The sequence below is a fragment of the Pediculus humanus genome, genomic scaffold (genome assembly GCF_000006295.1).
Source record: "Pediculus humanus corporis 1103172107910 genomic scaffold, whole genome shotgun sequence".
Lineage (NCBI taxonomy): Eukaryota > Metazoa > Arthropoda > Insecta > Psocodea > Pediculidae > Pediculus > Pediculus humanus.
In genome coordinates this window covers 490,737-515,838 of record NW_002987483.1, presented here as the reverse complement: position 1 = coordinate 515,838, position 25,102 = coordinate 490,737, and the positions used below count along the sequence as shown (strand labels likewise).

The window sequence follows — 25,102 nt, the reverse complement described above, 5'->3', positions numbered from 1 at the left end:
CGATCGATTGATCGATACATCGATACATCGATCCATCGATCCATCTATATCGACTCATATGTTTGTTAATTTTGATCACCGTTGATGTTTTTGGGTAATTTTCTCATTATTTTCCCGGATGTTATGAGACGTCCGAAACCTTCCTGGTGAGCGAATGCGTATCCCGAACGTATCGAACGTCTCGTTCGGCGAACGGATGGAGTTCTTAGTACGTCTTGAGACGATCGAGATCTGAAAATAAAAGACGAGATTCGATTAATCTTCTTTCTCTTTTTCTTTCTTTCTTTCTTTTCCTCGTACCTGAATTTAATAGCTGCCAGTCTCTGTTTTAGTCTTACTCTGTCGCTTATGCTCGGCTTAACGTCGGCCAAATAAAATCTGACCGCTAGGACGGGAATGGTGAGTACGGTAACCGTTATTACCGTCGTGTACCAAAACATGGCTTCGCTCATGGCCATCGTTAGAGTACCGACGTAGGCTCCCTGTATCGTGTAATTGTACGAATAATCGAGAATGAAATAGAAAAGGAGGGATCCCCATATTGTTATGTGATTGAATATCGTCCAGTAAGATGTGTCCATGGCGATCTAAAAATACCCCCCCCCCCAAATAAATAAAATAAAAAAAAAAACAAAATGGCGCGTGCCTTTCTTTTTCTTCTTCATTACCTGTGCCGTGACGACAATGACCAAAATCGTCGAAACAACCGTTCCCAAAAGCATGTGATCGGATAGTGTGTAACCCTTGGGAGACGTACCATCTTTATAAGTACCTGAAAGTACGTACACGAGTTGGAATTTTAAACGTCAACGAATTTTCTTCGGGTATCCTCGCCTCCTCTCGCCTTCAGCGGACTCACCGTAAGGTATTAAAAATATAACGCAAGAAGTAAAAAATCCGTGAAGAGCACTTTTTATAAACTCGGCCTTGTTGAACAATAAATTCTTCTGTCCGGCCACGTACAATTTCGGATAGTTTAACGAATTGAGGTCGCTCACGTCTTGATCGAAAATTCCGAGGGCAAGTACGGGCATCGAAGTATAAAATAAATTATATACAGCGATAAACATGGGATCGAAAACGGTCTGCAACAGACAAACAAACAAACAAACAAACAATATATACCATTGCCATCATCATCATCATCACCACCACATCATCTCCTTTCGAACTTACTTGAGCGCTGAATCCGCAAAAGAAAGCAAACCAAAAATGGCAGAGGGTGAAAGCGAAATTCTTGTAGAAAAAACATCTTAAAAATTTACACATCCTGTAGTAGGACCACCTTCCGTGCACGAGTAAAAGCCTTTCCAAAAACCTGAACTGAGCTATGGAATAGTCGGCGGCCAAAACGGCTTGCATACCCTCTTGACCGCTTATACCGACTCCGATGTGAGCGGCTGGAAACAAAAATCAAATTGATCGGAAAACTCAACAAACGACAAACAAACCGCACAAACAAACAAACAAGTCTTTCTTTACCTTTGATCATGGAGACATCGTTGGCACCGTCACCAATGGCCAACGTCACGGCTCTTTTGTTCTTCTTTATCATTTCCACGACTTTTGCTTTTTGCAGGGGGGTGACGCGGCAACAAATGACGGATTTGCAACTGCACGTTATTTCCAAAAACAATTGTTCCAATTGAGGTTGGAGAGCGTGAACCAAAGAGTGACCGTTTATGACGATGGCAAACGTCGTCGGCGGCTCAGATTCTTCAATTCTAACACCATTAGGATAATCTAATTCGGAACTACAAACACAAACAAGCAAACAACCGGCATTTTTTCAATTTTTCCTCGTTTTTTTTTTTTTTTTTTTTTTTGTCAACGAACTCAATCGTCGAACAAACAAAAAAACAAACAGACAAACAAACGACAAACAAGCAATAAAATAAAATAAAAAATTAATTAATATTAAAGATATTTCGACAGATTTTATTCATTCTGTCTTCTGCTTCTTTGTTTACGTTTTTTTTTTTTTTTTTTTTGTTAATTTCTTTTGATTCGTTTCTTTCGTGAACTTTCCCTTCGAAATATTTGACATGCATGAAGAGACGACAGGACGACAAACAAGACTTTCAATCAAAAGCTTTTCTTTCCCCTCCCCTCCCCTCACCCGCTAACTTTTACTTTGGAATAAACACGATGAGAAAAATCCCTTCAACCTTACACTATCACTATTATTATTGTTATTATTAGTGTACTACAACCTCAACCCTAATGGCGGATAATAATTTTTTTCTTTATAAATTAGTAAAGTGAAGAAGAGAAATCAAAGACTTTGACAAAGCTCAACGGACGAAACGAACATGAGGCGAAAAAACAACTGCCAAACAAAAAAAAAAAAAAAAAAAAAGATGAATAAAACCTGTCTGTGATCTTCTCCCGTTGGTCCCACCTGAAAGTGACGACGGAAATGCTTGTGTCAGTCCCCTGATTATTATTCGCCGTTTTACGTATTGTGTCCCGGTGTTTCAACAATTGACGTTCGACGTCATCGAACGTGCTCGCGTCCACGATGAAAACGTCGGCCATGTCATCCGTTAACAACTGGCACGAATATCCTATGTTGATGGCTGTTTCTGAAAACAAAACGAATGGAACGTTTTGGATATGATCGAAATCCCCCCTCTCTCCTTCCCTTCCCTCCCCCGATCAACGATTGAAAACCGCCACCGCCACCGCCACCCCCGTTCCCCTCACGTCATTAAACCATCGCGTACCTTGCTTGTCTCCGGTTAGAACCCAAATTTTTATTTCCGCCATGGCTAATTTCGATATGGTTTGAGGTACGCCATCTTGAAGTTTATCCTCTATGGCCGTGACTCCTATCAGAGTCATGTTCTTTTCTATTTCCTCGTAAATGGCATCCAATTTTTCATCTCTGTTTTCCATCGACATGGCCGCTTCTTGATGCCTCTGCTTCCAATTATTAAAAAACAATTCGTCTAAATCTCGAACGGCGAGACACAGAGTACGAAGACCTTCTCCCGCGAATTTCTAAATGAAAAACAAATAACAATAATAATTACACGTCATTGGCGACAAAGAGCCACGACGGAAATGTGACGACTCGAATTCGAATTCAAACTCACGTTCAAATGTTCCTGAGTTTTGGCGGCAACTTCGCTATTTCCGGGTTTCAACCTTTCGTAAATGACGTTGTCGGCACCCTTGCAATAAAGCCTGTTAAATACACAAGACGTGATAAATATTTCCTACTGCTGCTGTTGCTGTTGCTCAATCGAGTCACCACCGTCACCCTTAATACTACCTGAGCGAGTTGTTCCTCCTCAAAATGACCGACATTCTTTTTCTAACGTTATTAAAATCTAATATGCATAACAATTCGTAAATTTCTTTTTTTCCCATGACTTCGATGGTTATCGAATTCGGGCTCCTCTCTTTGAAAACGAAACCGAAATTTCTCGCCGCCGATACGAGAGCTCCCTCATCCGGAGATTGAGCCTGATATTCGAGTTTACCTGAAAACCAAAAATTTTTTTAATGAATCGAATCACCGGAAATTATTATTATTATTATTATCATTAATTCACCAACCGTCTTTTTGATCGGCCATGACGGTGTGACACAAAGCCAACAGCCTAAAAAAATTGTAACAATTTTGATCCTTGGCTAAAACATCTTCGAGTAATTTTTTGTCGTAAAATTTGAACCCTGGCTCGTAATCTTTATTAAATGAAAAATCTAAAGGCGGAATATTCTGGAAATTAATCACAAAATACTCAATTTCATTATTATTATCATTCACTACGGGTCGAATGAATCGATTGTGAAACGAGTAGGAAAATTTTTTCACTCCAAATGATGAAAAGATGAATGGAAAAAAAAAAAACAACTACGAGATGAAACAACAAACGAGACAAAACTACTTCCGTTTAAAAAAAAAAAAACTACTTCCGGTTTTGGTTTCTTTCTTTTTTTGTCAAGTGAACTGAAATACCTACGAATACGGGTGTGGGATTTCTTTTAAACGCTTTATTAAACGTGCAAAGATTTTCTTTCTTGATGAAAATTAAATTTTCTTCGCTATTGAAAGGACGTATGCAACAAGCGGATTGTTCGCAGCCTTTTCGGGGGGGTACAGTATCGAGTCGTTCCTGCGGGAATGTCAAATCAACGAGAACAACGCTGAATAATTATTTCTTTTGTTTACTCTATTCGTACGAGAAACGCGCACGTTCTATCTTATACCGATTCGATCGATCGATCGATTACTCGAACTCGAATTCATTTGTTTTGAACTAGCTAAAAAAAAAAAAGGTTTACCTCGCTGGTATCGATGTACTCTCCTGTTTTCTCATCTTCGACGTCACCGTAACAAACGCCTGCTATTGAACATTTATTAAATGTCATTATGTTCTGGAAAGAAAGAAAGAAAAAAATCATTCGAATTGAAAATGATGTACCTGGTAGTAAAAGTAGTACCTACCTGGGTTAGAGTACCAGTCTTATCGGAAAATATGTATTCTATTTGACCTAATTCTTCATTTAACGTTGTCGTTCTCGCTTTGGCGTGAGTATTCGTTTTTTCGCAACGCATTTTTTCATCCCAATTAATTAAAAAACTTTGGGCGAACCTAATGACTTCCACGCTTGCAATAACAAAACAAAACAATAAAATCAACGGATGCGAAAAACAATAACCGAACCTGAAAAACCTGCCGATTCTTACCTTACGTAAAGCGAGATAGGCACAACGGTATTAAGGACAATGGCATATGAAAAAAATACCAATAAAGCGATTATTGTGGCTCCGTAAACGGGATCCTTCGGCACGAGAGAATCCCAGGGTAAATAAACCTGGAAAAACGAAACGAAAATGTTGTTTCATACGGAATACGGTTGTTGGGTACCACGAGTACCACGAGTACCAGTACTCACTTGAAAAAAACGTCCGACGATCGTTTCCCAAATCCCACAAGCAACCATACAAAACAAACAAACGGAAAGAAGAAAAAAAACAATCTGAAAACAAACAAAAATTATTTTAAGACCTTTTTCGCATCGTTCCCTCATTATAAATGACTTATAATAAATAGACAAACAAAACAAACAAAACAAACAAACAAAACAAACAAACAAACGAAAAAAAAAAAAAAAAACTCACCCCAATTATAATAAAATTTAACAACCTGTCAATACTGGTGCGTTTGAATTTTGTTTTCCCAGAATTTTGCATTAGTTTGGTGTCTTTGCCAGCAAAGATCACCACACCGTAGCACCATTGAGTGTTTCGTAATATGCAACCTCTTAAAACAACTTTATCGTTATCTAAAGAATACCTACAACAAAAAAAAGAAAATCATTTTTTAAACGAACGACTTTCGATTATATATCGACTTATCGAATTCATATCGAATCGATATATCGCGCTTCTCTTTCTTACTTTTTCCCATTCCACGACAAAGTTCCTTCGAATTTGTTAAGGAGGTTATTTGGGGTTTCGCATACTATTTCACCGTTGAACTCTCCGAGATCAGAATCGTTTTGACCCATTTCCGCCGTTTCGACGAGGCACTGACGACATTTTAAATTTGTTTCTCTGAAATACGAAGAGAGAGAAAAAGAATCGCATTGAAAAAATGCACGACGACGACGACGACGACGACATTTTTTGACGAAAAACCCAATAATTATTACCCGTCGAGTTCTGCCGTTTCTATGTAACAAAGGCCGTTTGGTTCCGACGTGGACAAAAGTAAAACGTCTGCTGCCACGAACTGATTATTTTCCATTCGTATAACGTCTCCGACCTGTACTTCGGCCCATTTCTCTTCGACCAACTTCCCATTACGTAAGACTTTTGAACGACGTTTATTTACCTGAGAGTCGCTCCGATGTCTTTGCTGGAAAATATAAACGAATATATAACTCCAGAATCTTAAAACAATAATAATAATAATAATAATCATCGTGCATTCTCTCCCTCTCTCTCTCTGTCTACGATCGAAGTAGACAAAGACAAAAAAGAGGATCGATACGCGATAAAAACGAAGGAGAGAAAAAAAAGGAAAAAAAAAGGAAAAAGAAAAAGGAAAAAGGAAAAAAGGAAAATGGAAAGAATTCAATAATTAATTTTTTTTTTTAGTAAATTCAAACATGAAATCTAACGAACGACTGTCGGATATTATAAGTCAGTTCCAGACTTTCAATTGAAACCGAGAAAAAAAAAACGCCATTTTTTATTCTTTTCATTTCAAACAAACCTCTCAAGTGTTCTAAAATTATTATTATTATTATTATTATAAAAAAAAAGAGGTTTTGCCAAGATAAATTCAACCTTTCAAAAACAAAAAAAACATCATCATCATCATCTTGTCTTTCTTTTTTGCACGTGTAAGCGTTACACGTGTGATAAAACATCAATTATTTCACCAACGTGTTCTTGATGATGATGATGATGATGATGAGTAGATAGGAGAAGAAAAGACTTACAAAATCATCATAGGCGTCTTTAACGGCTGTCAGCGACAGTACGCCAATAAGAGGCACAGCAGTCGTAATGGGAGTCAGCGAAGATATGGCTGGAATCACCTGGAAATCATCAATAATAGAAGAAGAAGAAAAACAAAATTAAAACACACTCTCTCTCTCTCTCACTCTTTCGATTTTACTTATTTAAACCTTACCTGAAGGACGAGAAGGCAAAGAAAATAAAAATTAGCAAGGCGTTGAAATTGCTCGAATAAATTGAGTGGAAGAAATGTCAGCAGCGAATATTTAGATGTCTTAATGTAATTATTCTGCGGAAACGGAAAAAATTTTTTAAACGATTTTTCGAAGAGAAAAAAAAAAAAAAGGAGCGAACCCCCTCTTTCCCCCCAACCCCCACCCCCCCACCCACAACTCACGGTGTGATAATGATAAAAAGGGAAACTTACGGCATAATTGAACTGAAAATTGAATTCGCGGTCGTTCGCCCGAATCCGGCGTTCAGTTTCTGCAACAAAACAAAACAAAACAATTTAAATTAATTAATTAATTTACTTATTGTTATTATTCGAAGGGGAAGGAGGGGATAGAGAAGAGGAGAGGAAAAGAGGAAAATGATGTGGGGGGAAGAGGGGGAGAAAGAAATAGGCCGATCTTATTCTTACGAACGGAGGCATGATGACGTCGACGACGTAACCGACTCGGAGACGCCGCGCCATTATTATGCGTTAAAGTTTTTTTTTTTTATTGTCGTGCTTACAAGGAAATTCAGTTAATTTTTACATTCGACGAAAAATGTGACGTCGACGTCCATGTTAATAATAATAATGATAATATCAAAAATCTGACGGGGAGGGGGAAAAACACGCGCGGGCATATACATGCATTTCATACACATAAATAAATAAATTTTATTTTTAATTAATACGTACGTCATTTCAAATAAACACAAAAAATGTCAAATAAATTTCTCCCGTTTTCCCCCTCCTTCCCCACCCCTTCACTCCCTCTCCCGTTTTCCTCACTTAACCCCCTCCCCAAAATTTAATTAGATTGATTAAAAGAGAGTCCAAGTTTCGAGTCTCTTTTTCAACTGTCAGGATTTCAAATATTTGATACAAATTAAATTCTTCTCCTTATTATCATTATCATTATCATTATTATTATTATTATTATTATTTCGAAAGAAGGTTTTAAGGCGCCAGTCGTCAGAAACCAGCCGCGATATAAAAATTTCAACTTGAAAAGTTAGTTTCCAACGAAACTTTTTTCTAACTCATTAATTTAGTTTAATTATTTTCAAACCGTTTTCAAACCGCGAAAAATTTGAGCCAAAACAAAACAAACCCCCCTCCCTCCCCTCTCCCCTTCCGCTACCGCCATTTTTTTGTCTCGTCTTCTTCTTCTTGTTCTTGTTTTTCTTCTTCTTCCATCTCGAATACTTACGGACAGAAAGTAATCCTCGAAGTATTTCCGATTGCGAGAGAGATGATGATCCGGTGGCATAATGCGATCTACGCCAAACGACTAATTTTCCCAACACGGTCAACAGGTTGTTCCTGAAGGTGTTGGGTCGTTTAGCGCTTGGCAAAGATCCCTCCGATCCGTTCATGACGTTTTCCAAACCTTTAAAATTTTTTTTCAAATTTCTCTTCGTTTTTATATCACTGGAAAAACACAAACGCACACAGATAGACACTCACAGTCCTTTGCCAGGTGAGAGAGACAAAAAAAAAAAAAACTCGGGCCTACGACGACGTATCTCTCTCTCTCTCCCTCTCTCGAAACGAGCAAGAGAGAGAAAGAGATGGTAAAACACTATCGCCGCTCCCGTTCTTTTCGGGACGACAAAAAATGAAAAGAACGAGAATAAATCTAAGCGCGAGGTGAAGCCCCAACCTCCCCTCTCCTCCTCTCCCCCGTCCCAAGATTAATTTCATTACTGATGTACATAAAAAAAAAAAAGGAACGGAAAAAGCTTAATTCAAACATCCTCCTTTCAATTTAAAGAAAGAAAAATAAAAGACGTTGAGAATTAATGGAATGCTAATGGAAGGTTAAGAAAACTCAAAGTGATAATGATAATAATGATAATAATAATAAGAAATAGGTCGATAAATGCGATACGACAGCTGGAATCTCCTCTTGTTAACCCTATCGATTAATCGATCGAGTTAGAAAAAAGGAAAAAAAAAATTCAAAGGAAATAATTACGTTGTTTGAATTAAGCTCACACGTTCTCCTACTCGGGGGGGGGGGGTGACACTCGCGCGCGCGATATTCGATTTTCTTTTTTCCTTTACCCTCACCTGGAATGGACTGTTTCTGAGAGTCTATGGTGGTGACTTCTCGCGCCACCGGAAGTTCTTCCGAAATATTCCGCACCGTAACAATTGCACATTTTTTGAACTCCTGTACTGCTACTAGTAGTGCTACTAGACCTAGTTTTCACCACCACGACTTCGGACGGGTTCGCGTAGTAACATTTATCATTGGGGTCCGGGTTCGATGGGTCGCCATCGTAGAATTTACACTGCGAACTCGATTCCTGCGTCGAAAACGACGAGGATTTTCTTCTCTCCCGCGCTTTCTTTTCCAAATAACACGTCGCGCATTTTTTTTTTCTCTTGTACATTTTCTGAGGTTTCGATTGATGATATTTTCTACCGTCGCCGAATCGCCACGAGGATTCGACTACGACGACTTTGTCTTCGACGAATTTCACGTGATCCGACGACACGAATATTTCACCCGATCTTTTCGCCGTGACGTCATCGTCTTTTCCCCCGTCCGACGAATTCAATCGCGAGAGATTTTTTCCCAATACACCCACGCATTCAGGTTCGGATTTGTCTTCTTCTTCTTCTTCATCCTCTTCTTCTTCGCTTGGAAACGAATCGTAACCCTTGGCACCCGTTCCCCCGTCGACGAATATTCTCTTACGTTTCATTTTTTTCCTTTCCAAATAATTTACTTTTCCAAAATTCAAAGATGACACAACGTCCGAGTAAATATTGTCCGCGTTGTCATCCACCGTTCCAGAGTCTCGGGTTCGTTTGGACGAGGGCCCCTCCTCCGTCGAAATGGCATCCATTTCTAGAATGTCTTCCATTCTTAGAATGGGAGCCCGATACGAAAAATTTTCCTCTGTTATCTTCGAATACATTCTCGCACCATTTAAACATTTCTTATTCATTCAACGTTTTTACCGTTTCTCGTTTGTCATTTTAATTATTGATAATAATAATAATAATAATAATGATAATAATGATAATAATACTAGTAATTGTTATAAATAATATTTAACCCGTAAATATCACATCTGCTTAAAAAAAAAAAAAATTACGTTTAACCCAAATCAAAAACCCGATTCCACGATGATGATGATGATGATGAATGATTCAGGTAAGACCGTCATCAATTACGATAAATCATTACGACTTATAAGTGATAACACGGTTATTCCGGAACCCCCCCCCTCTCTCTCTCTCTCTCTCTCACTCCCTGCCCTTATACCAATAACATTATCATCATCCTCTCTTACCCTCTTCTCTCGCGGGGCAAACAAAAACGGGGGACGTCCATCGAAAATATTAAAAGGCGAGGGGGCAAGTCTTAATGGGGGGAAGGGGAAGAGGGGGGTAGGGGAAACAAAGTGGTCGATCGGTCGAAAAAATGGAAAATGTAAAAAGTAATCGAAAATTTTTTTTTTCTTTCCCCTTAAATTTTTAATGGTATTATTTGTTATTCACGGTGTAATAAAAAAATAATTTCAACCATTTTGCGTTTCAAACGATCCCCCCGAATTAAATTATTTATTAAATATATTTCCGATAGAAATTTTTTTTTTTTAACAAAACAAAAAAAAAACAAAAAAAGCAGAAGACAGAAGATATAACTTTTAACCTTTATTCGAACAACAACAACAACAACAAAAACGAAATTAAAAAAAAAATATTTATATTTTGTTTGTTTGTTTGTTTACTACTATTATTATTATTATTCTATTTTTTTTTTCTTTTTATCCGAATTTTTGGCAAGTGAAATACACACACGCACACGCACACGCACGCACACACGCACCCAGAGCACAAATCACTCTCATTTATATATATTTGTGATGGGGCAAATGCAACATGGCTGTCGTGTTGTGTGGTGAATAATAAATAAATTTTGACGTTGGCGTTGTTCTTTTATTATAAACATCAACATATTGACACATATATATATATATATATAATTTTTAACGTTCCCCCCCTCCCCCCTCATCTTCTTTTTAACGTCCTCCCCCTTATTGAATTAAAAATAAAAATTATGTATTTCGTTTCGTCGCCCCCTCACAATCATCATCATCACTCCCCTCTATATCTCATCTTCTTACAAAATAATTTTTCCTATCATCACGTGATCTACTGACGATTTCATTTTGGGTAGAGAAAAACTTTTTTTTATTAGCGTACCTACACTAATTGAACTTGAAAGGTCTTCTTTACCCACTTAGTACAAGAGAGAGAGAGAGAAAGAGAGATTTCAGGTCGATAAACCGGATAAAGTAAGAAAGACAAAAGACGAATCGAATTTCACGAAACGTATTCCAAAGAATAAACAATTATTATTATTATTATTATTTGAAGATTGACGTAAGATACGAGGGGGGGGGGAACGAGAGCAACAACAACAAAAACTCATATTTCATCCCGATGATGACCGTCTTATCGTTAACCTAGCAGACGAGATAGAAAGCAAATAATAACAATTTCTTTTCCTTTCTCCCCCCCACCCTCCTCTAAATCCGACAAATACGTTAAACGTTTTTTTAATTATAATTAAAAAAAAAAAAAAAAACTGTCAACAATTTTAACGGACAATCGATTAATTTAATGGATCGTAAAAAAAAAAAAAAAAAAAAAATTCAATTTCAGGAAAATCTAATGAAATTCTAAATAAAATAAAATTTTACAATCATCAGAGAGCTTAATTAATTTTCTCCACGTTTATAAAAAAAAAAAAGACAAGACACCGACAACAACAACAACGACAAACAGGATGACGAAGACGACGACAACAGCAACGACAAACAGGATGACGAAGACGACGACAACAACCACAACGACAAACAGGATGATGACAACGACGACAAGAGCAATGGCAAACACGAAGACGACGACGACGACAACAACAACAACGACAAACAGGATGACGAAGACGACGACAACAGCAACGGCAAACAGGATGACGAAGACGACGACAACAACCACAACGACAAACAGGATGATGACGACAACAACAACAACCCTAACTTTCGTGGTACCACCGATTCCGTGATGACGTTTGGCTCTTGCACTCTCACTTACACACTTTAAAATACCGTTCAGAAAATTCAGGTTTCGAACATCGTCCAAGATGGCGAAGGTTTGTGAAAATCATCACATCCACACAGAGATTCAAATATCAATTCCACACAGGTCCAAATTATTATTATTATTATTTTTGACCCGTCACCATCACAATCACTTCCGACTCGTCCCAAAACGAAAACGAAATCGAAATCTTACGACAATCTATTAATAATTTTCTTTTGACGGTTGAATTGTTTGTGTTTGTTTCGAACGGACGAACGAACGGATGAGCGATTGGACGTAAGACCAAAATAAATATTTACAGTAAAAATTATAAAAAAATTGCAATTGACCGAAACCGTTGTGTTTCCCCTCCCCTTCCACCACCACCTTCTCCCCAACCGAATACTACTCCACAAACGGTCAACTTTAAATACCCGTGACACACACACACACACATTCTCGTGACTTCCATTTCGTCTTCTGCTAAACAAACAAATAATAATAATAATAATCCAGTAGATGACCGAACCGTTTACGCGACGACCTCACGATGAATTTCATTAACAAATTATTATTATTATTATTATATTTTTTATCAAATCCCCCCACAGTTTAAACCAAATAAATACGCGAACGTATCGAACGAACGTATCCGAACGTGTAATATTTTATGATCACATTATAAAATATATAATATTTATCACATTACGACCAACGAAAAAAAAAAAAAAAAAAAAACAATTTTTTCTCTCTATCGAAATCGATTTTTTTTTTTTTTTTGGTTGTTTTTCTTTAGCATGAATTCGATAACGTCATCACGGGGGTGGGGGGGAATTTAAAACGAAAATTTAAATTTTATGCGTATTCGTACGCACGCACTCACGCACAAACACACGCATAACCGACCGCAAAAAAAAAAATAATAGTAGGTGTTTCGAAAATATGAAATGAAATTATTTTTCGTCTGCAACGTTTTTTTTTTTGCTTTCACGAACGAACGGCAAATCGTCCATTTGTAAAAATTTTCTCTAGTATTATTATTATTATTATTATTATTATTATTTAAAAATCCGTTTTTAATTATAAAACAATTTCTTAATTAATTTAAATAAATAAACAAAAACAAAAAAAAAAAAAATCAAAATACTTGTATTGTCGGTTTAAATCGATCATCATTTCCGTACGATCGTTAATTCCGTACGCGGACACTCCCGAACGTAGACTTTGCGTCACCGTTCTCGATTCGAACCCCAAATCCCTCTCTCTCTCCCCCCCCCTCTCGTTTCTCCTCGTCGTCATTCATCCTTTCGATGAAGAATCCGTTCAGAAATCTAAACAAATTTTACTTGAGCTCAAATCACGATGTTGCCTTTTTTCTTTCTTACTTTTTTTTTACTCTATGAAATTTTTGCAATGACGTAATAAATGGAATTTTAAATGCATCATCATCATCGTAATCCACGATTTTTTTTTTTTTTTTTTTTGATTTTAACGAATTAATAAATTAAAAATTATGTGACGAGGAGTAATTCATTTAAACAGAGAGAGAGAGAGAGAGAGAGAGAGAGAGAGAGAGAAAGAAGAAGTAAATTATTTAAATACGTCGAAAATAACAATAAAAAAAAATTTTAAAAAATAAAGAAAAAAAAAAAAAAAACGGAGGAGCCATTAAAATTAATTCTTTTTAAACGGAGAATTTTAAACTGTTATTCACAGCAAACAGAATATATTTGACTTTTGCCTATCTCTCTCTCTCTCTCTCTCTCTCTCTCTCTTTCTCTTTTTCTCTTTTTCCTCCTTCGAGAACAACGCCTTACGTAGTAAAATTCTTTATGAATTTCAAATGTATATTTTATTAAACATGAATTTCGTGTCAAACAGGCAATCAATAGGTTTCGGAAAAAACTTATTTTATCCTAAAATGAATCCCCCCCCCCTTAACAAAAAAAAAAAAAGGAAACTTTATCAATTAAACAATTTCGATACTACTATTAAACAAACAACAAACAAGGTTGCAAAAAATCATCTTTAAAGTCATTTTTTATGAAACATGCTCGAAACGAAGGAGTCACAACAAAAAGGCAATTAATGTTTCCTTGACGGGAAAAGAAAAAAAAGAAGAACAAGAACGAACGAACGAACGAAGAATTGATTAATTAAATTTTTTTTTTGCGCGCGAGAAAGAAAGATGGCGGCCATCATGCTTTTGTTTGTTTGTTTTAAACGTCGAATTTTTTTTTTTTTTTTTTTTTTTTTAACAAATGAAAATTAATTTTCCCATTTTCCTTACTTATTGTCGTCTAGTATGTATGTTGTTGTTGTTAAATTTTTTTTTTTCAACATCATCAACAGGTGATTCGAAACATAAATTAAATGTTTCACCTTCCCTCCCCTCCCCTCCCTCCCTTTCATCCCCCACATTTTTTCAAGTTCGAAACAATAACGATAATAATAATAATAATAAAACGATTCGATTCGACTTCACGTTGAAAAAATATTTTAAAAAAAAAAGAGAGAAACGTCGTCGATGGAAGAAAGACATCATCAACGGGGTTAATTCGGCATAAAATGGAGAGAGATAGAGATAGAGAGAGATAGATAAATAGATAGATAGATAGATAGATAGATAGAGAGAGAGAGAGAGAGAGAGAGAGAGAGAAAGAGAGTGAGAGAGAGAGAGAGAGAAAACGATAATTTACATTTTTTTTTTTTTCCTCGTCTCCTTTTTGGAAAACTTTTCGACGTGGTTCTAACGATGATAAATGAAATGAAATTTACAATATGGATAATTCATGAAGTCGAGAGAGAGAGAAGGGGGAGGAGGAGAGAAATCATGACAAACAAATACGTAAAAAAAAAAAAAAAAAATTATTCGGGGAGTCGCCACCTACCTCAGCCTTGTTATACGTTTTTTTTTTCTATCCAAGGCCGCGAACAAAAGAAGCTCAAGTAAAACCCAAATGAGAACGCCGCGTGTCGAATATACGTCAAATTGAAAAAAAAAAAAAGTAATAACAATAATAATAATAATAATAATAATAAAACGGCAAGTAACTAAATCTTGAATGACACACACACACACACACACACAATTTCTGCAATGATTCATTCACGTACGATTATGATGGCGGCTCTTTCGGCAGCAAAAAACTATTCAACTCGCGACAAGCGTCTTTTGTAAAGAATTAAATTTTCTAATGGACCACATTCAATGGAGGTCAAATATTATCATCATCATCATCATTTCATTTCTGATGAACAACAAAAGTCAATATAACAATTTCTAGTAATTTCCATATACCAGGTAAAAAAAAAAAAATTAATTAATAAATGATACGTAACGAAACGTCATCAACGTTTTTGTGACGTAAAAAAATGACGTCCTTGAATAGTGCAAACCCTTGGAATAAATAAATGAATAATAATAATAAATAATAATAATAATAATAAGAATTAGAATAAAACAACCTCTTCGATAATTTACTTATTTATTATTTATTTATTATTATTATTATTATTATTATCCTTCCACGTTATATTTATTTAATAAAATATGAATGAGAGAGGCGTTGATGACGTGTATATTTTTAAATGTTTTTAAAGGCTGTAAATTAATTAAACGGGGGGAGGGGAAGGTTGGTGGGTGAGTGATAAATACATTTATTATTCTTTTTTTTTTTTTAAAGAAAACGATAATAGAGGGGGGAAGGAAGAAATAATAATAATAATAATAATAATAATAAGGACAAAATTCCATTTCCGTTTTTACAAAGAAGAGCCACCACCACCACCACCAAGGCTAACCTGAAATTTCACCACCAAACTAATTATAATCATTATAACCGTTGGTAACAACAACAACAACAACAACAACGAACACGAACGAACGGCCATTTCTTCGAACGGCGTCGGGGCGGGGACGGGGGAAATCATCATGAAAGAAGCGTTAAAGAAATTTCTAGAGAAATGACTTCTTAACTATTCGCTAATAATAACAAATACAATTCGTAAATAATTAAAAAGAAGGCAAAAAAAAAAAAAAAAAAAATTTTCCACACTGGTTGGTTTTCCCTCCGACTCCCCAAAAAAAAAATTGTTTACTCCTGTTGATCACGAAAAACAATTTTTGGAGAACCGGAGGAAAAAAAAGGACGGACACGCACACACGCACACACGTACACGCACACGCACACGCATTATTAATATTTACCAATAAGGAAAAGACCAAAATTTTCTCTTAAATGTGATCCGAAGAAAACGTTTAATAATCGACGTACGCACCCACGTACGCACGCACGCACGCACGCACACGCACTTTTCGACTTGAATCCATAGCAAAAAAAAAAATAATAATAATAATTTTTTTCTTTCTACTTTTTGTCACGTCTTTTTTTTCCAACTCTCTCACGCATTTTCCCGACATTTTTTTGTTTTGTATCAAAACCATAATAATAAAAAATTCAAAACCGTCACCCCCTCCCCCCTTCGCCCCCCCCACGGAATTTCGTGCGAGAAAAAAAAAGAAAAGGTGAAAAAAAAAATAACGGTAGAAAATTTATTGACACACTAACCTTTTTTATGACCAGTATGTCTTCTTCCGGAAAATTTTTTGGCCATAGTCCAGTTGGGAGAGGGGTGCGGGGAATGTGAGAACTCCAGTACGGCCCGGCCATCAGCTCAAGCAAACTCGGTTTAAACCTATAACAAAAAAATAAAAAAAAAAATTAATAGAGTCACGTAAGTTATGAAATTATTGTTATGAAAACTAAACAACAAAACTTTTAGTTTCATAACAATGACACACACACACACACACAAAATCAAAGTCAGTTGAAATCAAACGGAAAAACTTTTTCTTTTTTTGCGTCCACGAGAATGGGAAAAAGTCGAAAGTAGGTAAAATAATAATAATAATAAATTATTACACGCACGCACGCACTCACGCAACGACACGAACACGAATTAAATTTATTAACCGTCTCCAAAACACTTTTCATTAATATTTAATATTTTTTTGTCAAGACATTCTTCTCATTTATGCATACATACATCCTCCGGTCATAGAGTAACAAAAAAAAACACACAAAAGAAATTTAATAATAATAATAATAAAAGGAGGAAAATTCGTTAAATTTTAATTTTTCCCCATCGTCGTCGTCGTTTTTCCGCCATTTTTTTTTTAATAGTCTCTTTCAAACACATTATTAAATATTATAAATTTATCACCGGGTTTAATATTAATATGATGACGACATATTAAAAAAAAACCGTTGACCAGCAAAAATTTTTTTTTGCTTTTTTTATTAAAATTTTTTTTTTTATTCTTTTTCCTACGCACACACCCTCACCCCCACCCTTCCACTCCATTCCCCTTCCGACTGACATTTTACGTTTTGCCTTTTACTTTTTTTAAATGTCAATATCAAATGTCGAATCCTAACCTTTTTTTGAGGAAGTGACGAACGGGAAGGGAGTTGAGGGAGGGAGGGGGGGTTGGGGAGAAGAGAACTTAAACTAAATATAAATAAAAATTCGAAAAAAAAAAAAAAAAAAAAATTTTTAAACACGTTGATAAATTCTCAAATTTCTTTTTCTTCTTCTTCTTAAAAATAAAAAAAAAAATAAAAAGACGTAAAAGGAACGAAAAGTTATGTCATAGTTTGTGACATCGTTAAATTGTTAACAAACATAAAAAATTGTTTGTTTGTTTGTCTTTTTTTTTTTTTGTTTTTTTCATTAAAAAAAAAAAATTATGTAATAAAATATACGTATACGAACGAGACAATAGCAGACGACGTTTCTCATAAAATAAACAAAAAACTCCATCTTGTTTTTTTTTTTTTTTTTTTTTAAATAAAATTTTTAGTAGGAAAAAAAAAAATCAAATGATTCTAAAACTTCAACGAGAGAGTCACGTGAAAATCATTCAAAAACATTTCCGACAGGAAAAAAAAATGATTGATAATAATAATAATAATAATAATAATAATAATAATAATGATGATGATGATGATGATTAACAGTTTTCGGTAAATTATTCTTTTGTAACGTTTGTAATCAATTAATCTTCAGTCAAAAACGTTAAAACTTTTAATACCCGCCGCCGCCATTTGGGAAAACCTTCGGGAATGAATAATTTTAACGATAAAAAAAAGAATGAATGAATGAATGAATGAATGAATGAATGTCGCAACGAATGTTCTAGAAGAAGAAGAAGAAAATTCAAGTTGATTTTTATTTATTTATTTTTTTCTTGTGATGTCACAAATTTAAACAAACGAAATTGTTTACAAAAAATTGCCGTAAAATAATAATAATAATTATTTGCTCAGACAAAATCGTAATTCTTTTGAAGTCTCCTCAGTAATAAAAGAACAAATAATAATAATAATAATAATAATAATAATAATAATAATAATAATAATAATAGCAGACTTTTTTTTAATTTACAACGAATTGTTTGCAATTCGAATCGCACAAAAAAAAAAAAATTGATAAAAAAAATTTTTGATTTACTACATTCGAAACCTCGAAATTCCTTTTTTTCCCCTCCTTTTTCCCTCCTTTTTTCTTAAAAAATAAAAACAACCCCTACCTCTACCCCCTCCCCTCCCCACGTATGCCACACAACATTCTAAGATTATTATTATTATTATTATTATTATTATTATTATTAAAAAAAAAAATTCATCCGATATAATTTCTAAATTTTAAAGGTCAGATTTTTTCCTAATTACGTTAATTTCCCTCCCTCCTCCCCACGTTCGCATCCGTATCCGTATTATCATCATCATTATCATCTTTTTATTTTCTTAAAGATTTAATTTAAAAAAAAAAAAAAAATCTACTAATTAATCCGAGAGTCGAAAAGGTGCAATAATTAGAAAAAAGGTAAAAATTTTCCAATCGAACATTTATAGTTTCCTTCGTTTGTTTGTTTGAACAATTTTCCTCCCCCCCCCTCCCCGGATAGCTTCAAGAGAAAATTAATTAAAAATCAACCCCCGTCCTGTTTACTCATCCGTCCCTTTCTTTATCATGTTTTTTTTTTTTTTTTTTTTTCATCATTATTATCATTTCGTTTTTCCTCTTTTCCATGACAAAAAAAAAAAAATGAAATTTCAATCAACTTCTTGTTCTTTTTATTTTCCTACTCTTTCCTCTTTGCCCTCTTTCACCGATGATGATGATAATAATAATAAAAAAACCGATACAAACAAAATTATCGAATGGGCACAAGAAATTCGAAAAAAAAAAACAAAAACAAAAAAACTGGGTCGACTCGTTTCTCGATACGCGAAATTTTTTTTTTATATTATCGAACACACCTTCGACTACGCCAAAAAAAAAAAAAAGCCCTAAAGAAAAATAATGATAATGATAATGATAATAAAAATGAGAGATTTAAGAAATGTTTGTTTTGTATTTTCCTATCGGCGGTGCTCCCCCACCCCCACTCCCACTCCCCACATCCTTTTAAAAGCTTCAAGGGTGATGATAATAAAAAAAAAAATATTTACAAACGACCATATATACTCTTTCACTCAAATCCACTTTCTTTCTTTCTTTATTTTTTTTTTTATACGTTAAAAGCAGGAAGAAGAAAATCGACGAAAAAAAAATACTATTAAAAACCATTACCCCATGATCTATCATCATATTTACCCATTATTCCCTTACACTCTTAGATCCCCTCCTCTCCCCTATCCCCCCCCCCTGAAACAAAAAGGCAAAACGTATTAATGTAAAGTTTTTACTCCCCCTACCCTCCTCCTCCTTATTCCTCCTTCGTTTTGTAATAATTTTTCGAACGGTCAATAATGCCAAATTTGAAAAAAAAAAAAAAATTAATTAACCAACGAACTATGACGTCATCTGCATTGTCCAAACTCCCAATTCTTGTAGTTAAAAAGGTTACGTAATGAATGCATTGCTAAAATGGCCGAAAAAAAATTCTCGACCGTGTGCCAATAACGGGTATGGTGACTGACTCCTCTTCTGATCCTTGGACCTTCTTTCCCTCCTTCCTTGTTTTCCACAAGAAAAAAAAAAATGGCGACCGTTTCGCGTGTTGTTGCCAATTTCTTACATCAACCTCTTGTAACGAAATCCATTAAGCCATTATTATGGGGATTTTTCCTTTGATTCCTCCGGGATGATGTTTTGACTTCTGCTAACAGTATCGAGTGATTTTCCTCGCTTTTTAAACCACTTCCGGTCCCGATATTCCCTCTTCGAAATTTCCTTCGTTAAACGAAGAATATAAACTTTCGAATTTCATCCATTTCGAATCCATCCAGAATCCACCTCCTTTTTTTTTTGTCCTTTAATCGACATGCTAATAATAATAATAATAATAATTTTCAACATTCTCATAAAATTTTTATGTGAATACGATTTGAAAAGAGAGGAAAAAGAGAGAGAGAGAGAGAGAGAGAAAAGTTTATCAGCTCTCAACTTCCTGTTCTATCAGGTTTTTATTGCTAAAAATAACGTAAATGCAATTATTATTGTTCGTTATCGAAAAAAAAAAAAAAAATGTCGCGGATATTATTATTTATTTATTTTTTATATTTAATTTATCGTCATTTATTTTCTTTTGTAAAAAGAAAAAAATTTTCCCTATATCGCTTCACCTGTGGCTTTTCCTTTCCTTTCCTTTCCTTTCCTTTCCTTTCCTTTCGTTTCCTTTCCTTTCGTTCTGTTTTATTTTTTTTGTACACATAAATTTCGTACGGAAAAAAATAATAATATACGTTGTTAATGAGTTCAAAAACTGACACATGAACCTTTTCAAATAAAAAACGTGTTAACTTGAGAGAGAGAGAGAGAGAGAGAGAGGGGGGGGACAAGAGGAAAGACAAAGACAAAAAAAAAAAAAGAACAAAATGTATTAAAAAGGGCGTTCCCCCATAATCACGATATTAGAAACGACGGAATAGGTAAATGTATTATAAAAAATACATGGGAAATTCTTTTAGCGGACGCGAACACGAAATTGATACTTTCTAAAAAGAAAATAATATGAATTTTCACCGTGAAAAAATTCCCCCCCCCTTCACCTCCTCTCCCCTCCCCATCTCCACCATTTACTGTTACGAAAACCCTAAAAAAATTCAAACTCATCATTTAATGATAATAATAATAATAATAATAAAAATTTAATGATCGAGAGAGAGAGAGAGACGGACGGACTTGATCCTTAAAATTACCACCAAGTGTAAGAGGGACCGACTTTGACCTTGACCTCGGTTCCCCTCCCCCTTCCCGCCATTTTATTTATTATTGAAAAATGATTCTATCACCGCTCGTAATCGATGATTTAATTATTAAAACCGATAAAAGAAAGAAAACGGGGGGAGGGGTTGAAAAATGGAAAAAAAAGTAGTAATGATAATAATGATAATATTAAATAAATCGAAAACATGCCACGCGTAAAATAATAATAATAATAATAATAATAATAATAATACTAAATAATGAAATCGAATGGAAATTACGTGTATGAGAACAATGTAAACATTAAATCGTTTGTAAATAAATAAATAAATGCGAAATGACAGGAAAATATTCAAAAGCTTTTCTTTTTTTTTTTTTTTTTATATTTCGAATCCTCGTATTATTTAAAAATCTATTCAAAAAAAAAAAAAAAATGAAATAGGTTAAAATTAATTAATACATTTCCCCCCCCATTCCCCTCCCTTCCCCCCATCACCCCTCAAAAAAGAAAAAAAGAAAATTAATGAAGTTGGAATTTTGACTTTTGATAAAAGAAAAAAAAAAAAAAATGGAGGTCCCGCCCTTTTCTCTCTCTCTCTCTCTCACATCACTTTCATATTAGTTTAACAAAAAGAAAAATAAATTTTCCGTCCGATCGGGGGGTAGTGGGGGATGCAGGGGGGGGGGAGTTATCACAATCCAAATAATAATCATAAAATTTTCCCCCGATTTTAAATTCACACATTTATTTATTTAAAAAAAAAAAAATTCAATGCAATTGCGAATCGACAAAATCTCCTTCTGTTTTTGTTTTTTGTGGGGGGCAAGTGGAAAAAAGGGAAACGATTAAAACCGGAAAATTAATTCAAAATGTAAATGTGTGAAGGAAAAATCCATATGTTGTTAACGTTTGTTCTCTTATACGGGCAGAAAAAAAGAAAAAAAGTTCGCGCCAACGTATGCCATAAAACAATTTTATATGTAAATTTAAAAAGGGGAGCACAAAAAAACAGAAAAAACAAATTTTGACCTTTCTTTGGTCTCTCTCTCTCTCTCTCTCTCTCTCTCTCTCTCTCTTTCTCTTTCCCTCTTTCTTTCTTTTTCTCCTTCATTCCTTATGCACGAATTATTATTTACATTTTCACAACGCATTTATTTACTTATTAATCTAAATAAGACCTATAATAAATATTAATTAATTAACTAATCGGATTTTATATAATATTAATAAACATTATCATTCGTTCTAATATAAATAATAATAATAATAATAATAATAATAATAATAATAATAATAATAATAATAATAATAATAATAATAAACGTTTAAAAAATCAAAAAATAAAAAATAAAAAAGGTTTCGGTTGAGGAGGAAAGAAAAAGGTTCGTAAATAAAATTTGTATTTATTTCATTTACTCAACCTTTTCCTAGAGAACCCGCCCTTTTATTATTATTATTATTATTATTATTATTATTATTATTATTATTATTATTTTCCCTCATTTTTTAAAAGCAAAAAAAAAAAAAAAAAAGTTTTCCAAGATTTCTGGTAAAATTTTCGTTACTAATAATGATGATTTTTTTTTTTGTTTATACACGTAAAAGTTTATTAAATAATAATAATAATAATGATGATGGTGATTATTATGATAATAATAATGTGAAAACAAAAATATTGATTCATGAAATAATGTTATTTAATCCGATTTTATTTTATTTTATTTTAAATAAAATACACTTTCAAAGCAAAAAGATTTTTTTTTTCTTTTCTGTCTTTCTCCCTTCTTCTTTCCTTTCTTTCTCTCTTTCTCTCTTTTCTCTTTACTCTCTCGTATTTCAATAAAAAAAAAAAAAATATTAAAAAAAAAAACTCTAAACATTTTGTTTCTTCTTGGTCAAGGTAATATTCTGTCACGGATATCCTTTTTACGACATGAAACTTTTTCTAAAACTCGTCACTAAAGACAAAAAAAAAAAAAAAAAAGAGAGAGAAAGGCAGAGAGAGAGAGAGAGAGAGAGGAGAGAGAGAGAGAAAGACAAACAGACTATGAATCAATATTTTTAATAATATTTTTTCCATTCCGAAACTTTGAATTATTTTTTCATTTTTTTTTTTTTTTTCATTTTTTTTTCACGTAAATATTAATTATTCTATGATTTTTAAACTATAACTTTAATTAAACCCCCCCTTTCCCCCACACTACCCAAGTTCGAAATCGACATGAAATAATGTCTATTTTTAAAATAAATATACTTTTTTATCATTTTATTACCTTCGTATCATTATCATTATTTCGTCATTAAAAAAAAATTGCAAAAAAAATCGCAAAAAAAAGGGGGCCACAAAAAGCGAAAGCAAATTTATTTGCAATGTTTTCCGAACAAGTACGTCAGGACATACAGGAGGAGTACGTTCAGAAACCTTTTAAAAAAAATTCTCTTCTTTTTTAACGGTAAAATTTCAAAAATGAAATTATTTATCGTATCAACCATTACCAAAACGATTTTTATCATTCGTAGTAAATATGAAATACTTATCAGTTATTAATTAAATGATAACGGCATCAAAATTTAAATACACACACACACACACACACAAAAAAAAGAATACAGATATAAACTCTGACAATAATAATAATAATAATGATGATGATGATTTTAAAAAAACTTTTTTGTTTAATATAAAACCTTTCGCGGTTTCTTTCTCCCCCTTCCCTCCCTTCCTTCCTTCCCCCATTATATTTCCATTATTGACATTAAAAAAATAAGGTTCGATGTACTTCCCCTCCCCCCCCCGTTTAATAAAGACAAAAGACCTGACACTTTCACAATGAATTTGAACTTTATATTATTACATTTCAAATGTTATGAATTTTTTTCTTTTTTTTTTTTTTTAACGTATTAAAAATAATAGTAAAAATAAAACACCAGGAAGAAAAATGAAAGTAAAATGATCAGTTAATAATAATAATAATAATAATAATAATAATGGCGACACATGAAATTTAAAACATTTTTTTTTTTACAAGTCATAGAATACAATTAGATTTTGCTACTTTTTTTTGTTTTTATATAATATTAAATTTAAATAATAAATTAAATGAATTATCCTGTCATTGAAATTGTTACAATTGTGACATTAAATAATTAAAAACTAAACATTCACTCGATGCATTTACATTTTTATTAATATTTTATTAATGTCATGTTCGAGGATCCATTTTTTTTTTTTTTATCGAAATAATGGCTAATAATGAAGAATTAACAAGCAAAAAAATAAGTTAAAATGTTAATAACTAATTGAAAGTCACACAAATTGTTTTATTCGGTGGAAATCAATAAATTGCATAAACAATTTGTATTACTCAAAAAAAAAAAATATTTTAATACCATTTAAGAAATGTCGAGGAAACATTTTACGAGTGTCAGAACATTCTAACTTGAAAAATGCATCAATGGATGTTTCAATATCTCTCATCAATTGTATCTCATCATCAATTATTATTATGTATAACTACAATATATATGTTTTTAGTAAATAACAATGATTTGAAGGAGGGTTGACAATCGAACATATTAATTTTAGTGTAAATATTTAATAAGTTTATTCAAATCGAATAAACTTGTTCGAATAGAAATTAAATTAAACAAATTATCAAAAGATATTAATATTAATCATTATTATTTGATTTAAATGGATATGACAAATTTGTAAATATTAATAATGTTAATATTGTTGGATGTCGATTGATGAAAATAATTAATTACAAAATTGTTATTCTCGAATTGCTAACATAAAAACATTTGGCCAAAAAGTGACAGATTATGTAACTTGAAAATATTAGGTAACAAAATGTAAATTTATAATTTGAATCAAACAATGAAATGTAATTATTATTATAAAAGATAAAAAAAAGTTTTTGATAAAAAAAAAAAAATTAAAACACAAACCTTAAAATAATCGAAGATCAAATAAATAACCGAGACTCAATAAATTATAAAAAATTTTTTGTCAATGTAAAAAGTTTTCGATAAGTTGCTAAATAAATATTTAAATGTTGAATTTGATTTAGTTATTAAT

At 33.3% G+C, this 25,102-nt stretch overlaps 1 protein-coding gene across 1 annotated transcript; it reads right to left on the bottom strand.

Annotated features, from left to right (window-relative positions):
• Nucleotides 1-65: 65 nt before the first annotated feature.
• Phum_PHUM399950 (ATPase, class I, type 8B, putative) lies at nt 66-7,178 on the bottom strand (the record flags this gene model as incomplete). Its single annotated transcript, XM_002428722.1, has 22 exons — nt 66-231; nt 301-587; nt 669-772; nt 860-1,085; nt 1,177-1,400; nt 1,483-1,754; nt 2,372-2,585; nt 2,727-3,003; nt 3,099-3,189; nt 3,278-3,488; nt 3,565-3,727; nt 4,294-4,386; nt 4,457-4,619; nt 4,700-4,827; nt 4,861-4,907; nt 5,022-5,052; nt 5,135-5,309; nt 5,414-5,569; nt 5,668-5,849; nt 6,463-6,561; nt 6,657-6,770; nt 7,125-7,178. 22 exons carry the CDS (start codon nt 7,176-7,178, stop codon nt 66-68), a joined length of 3,477 nt encoding a protein of 1,158 aa, XP_002428767.1.
• Between the last annotated feature and the right edge of the window lie 17,924 nt (nt 7,179-25,102).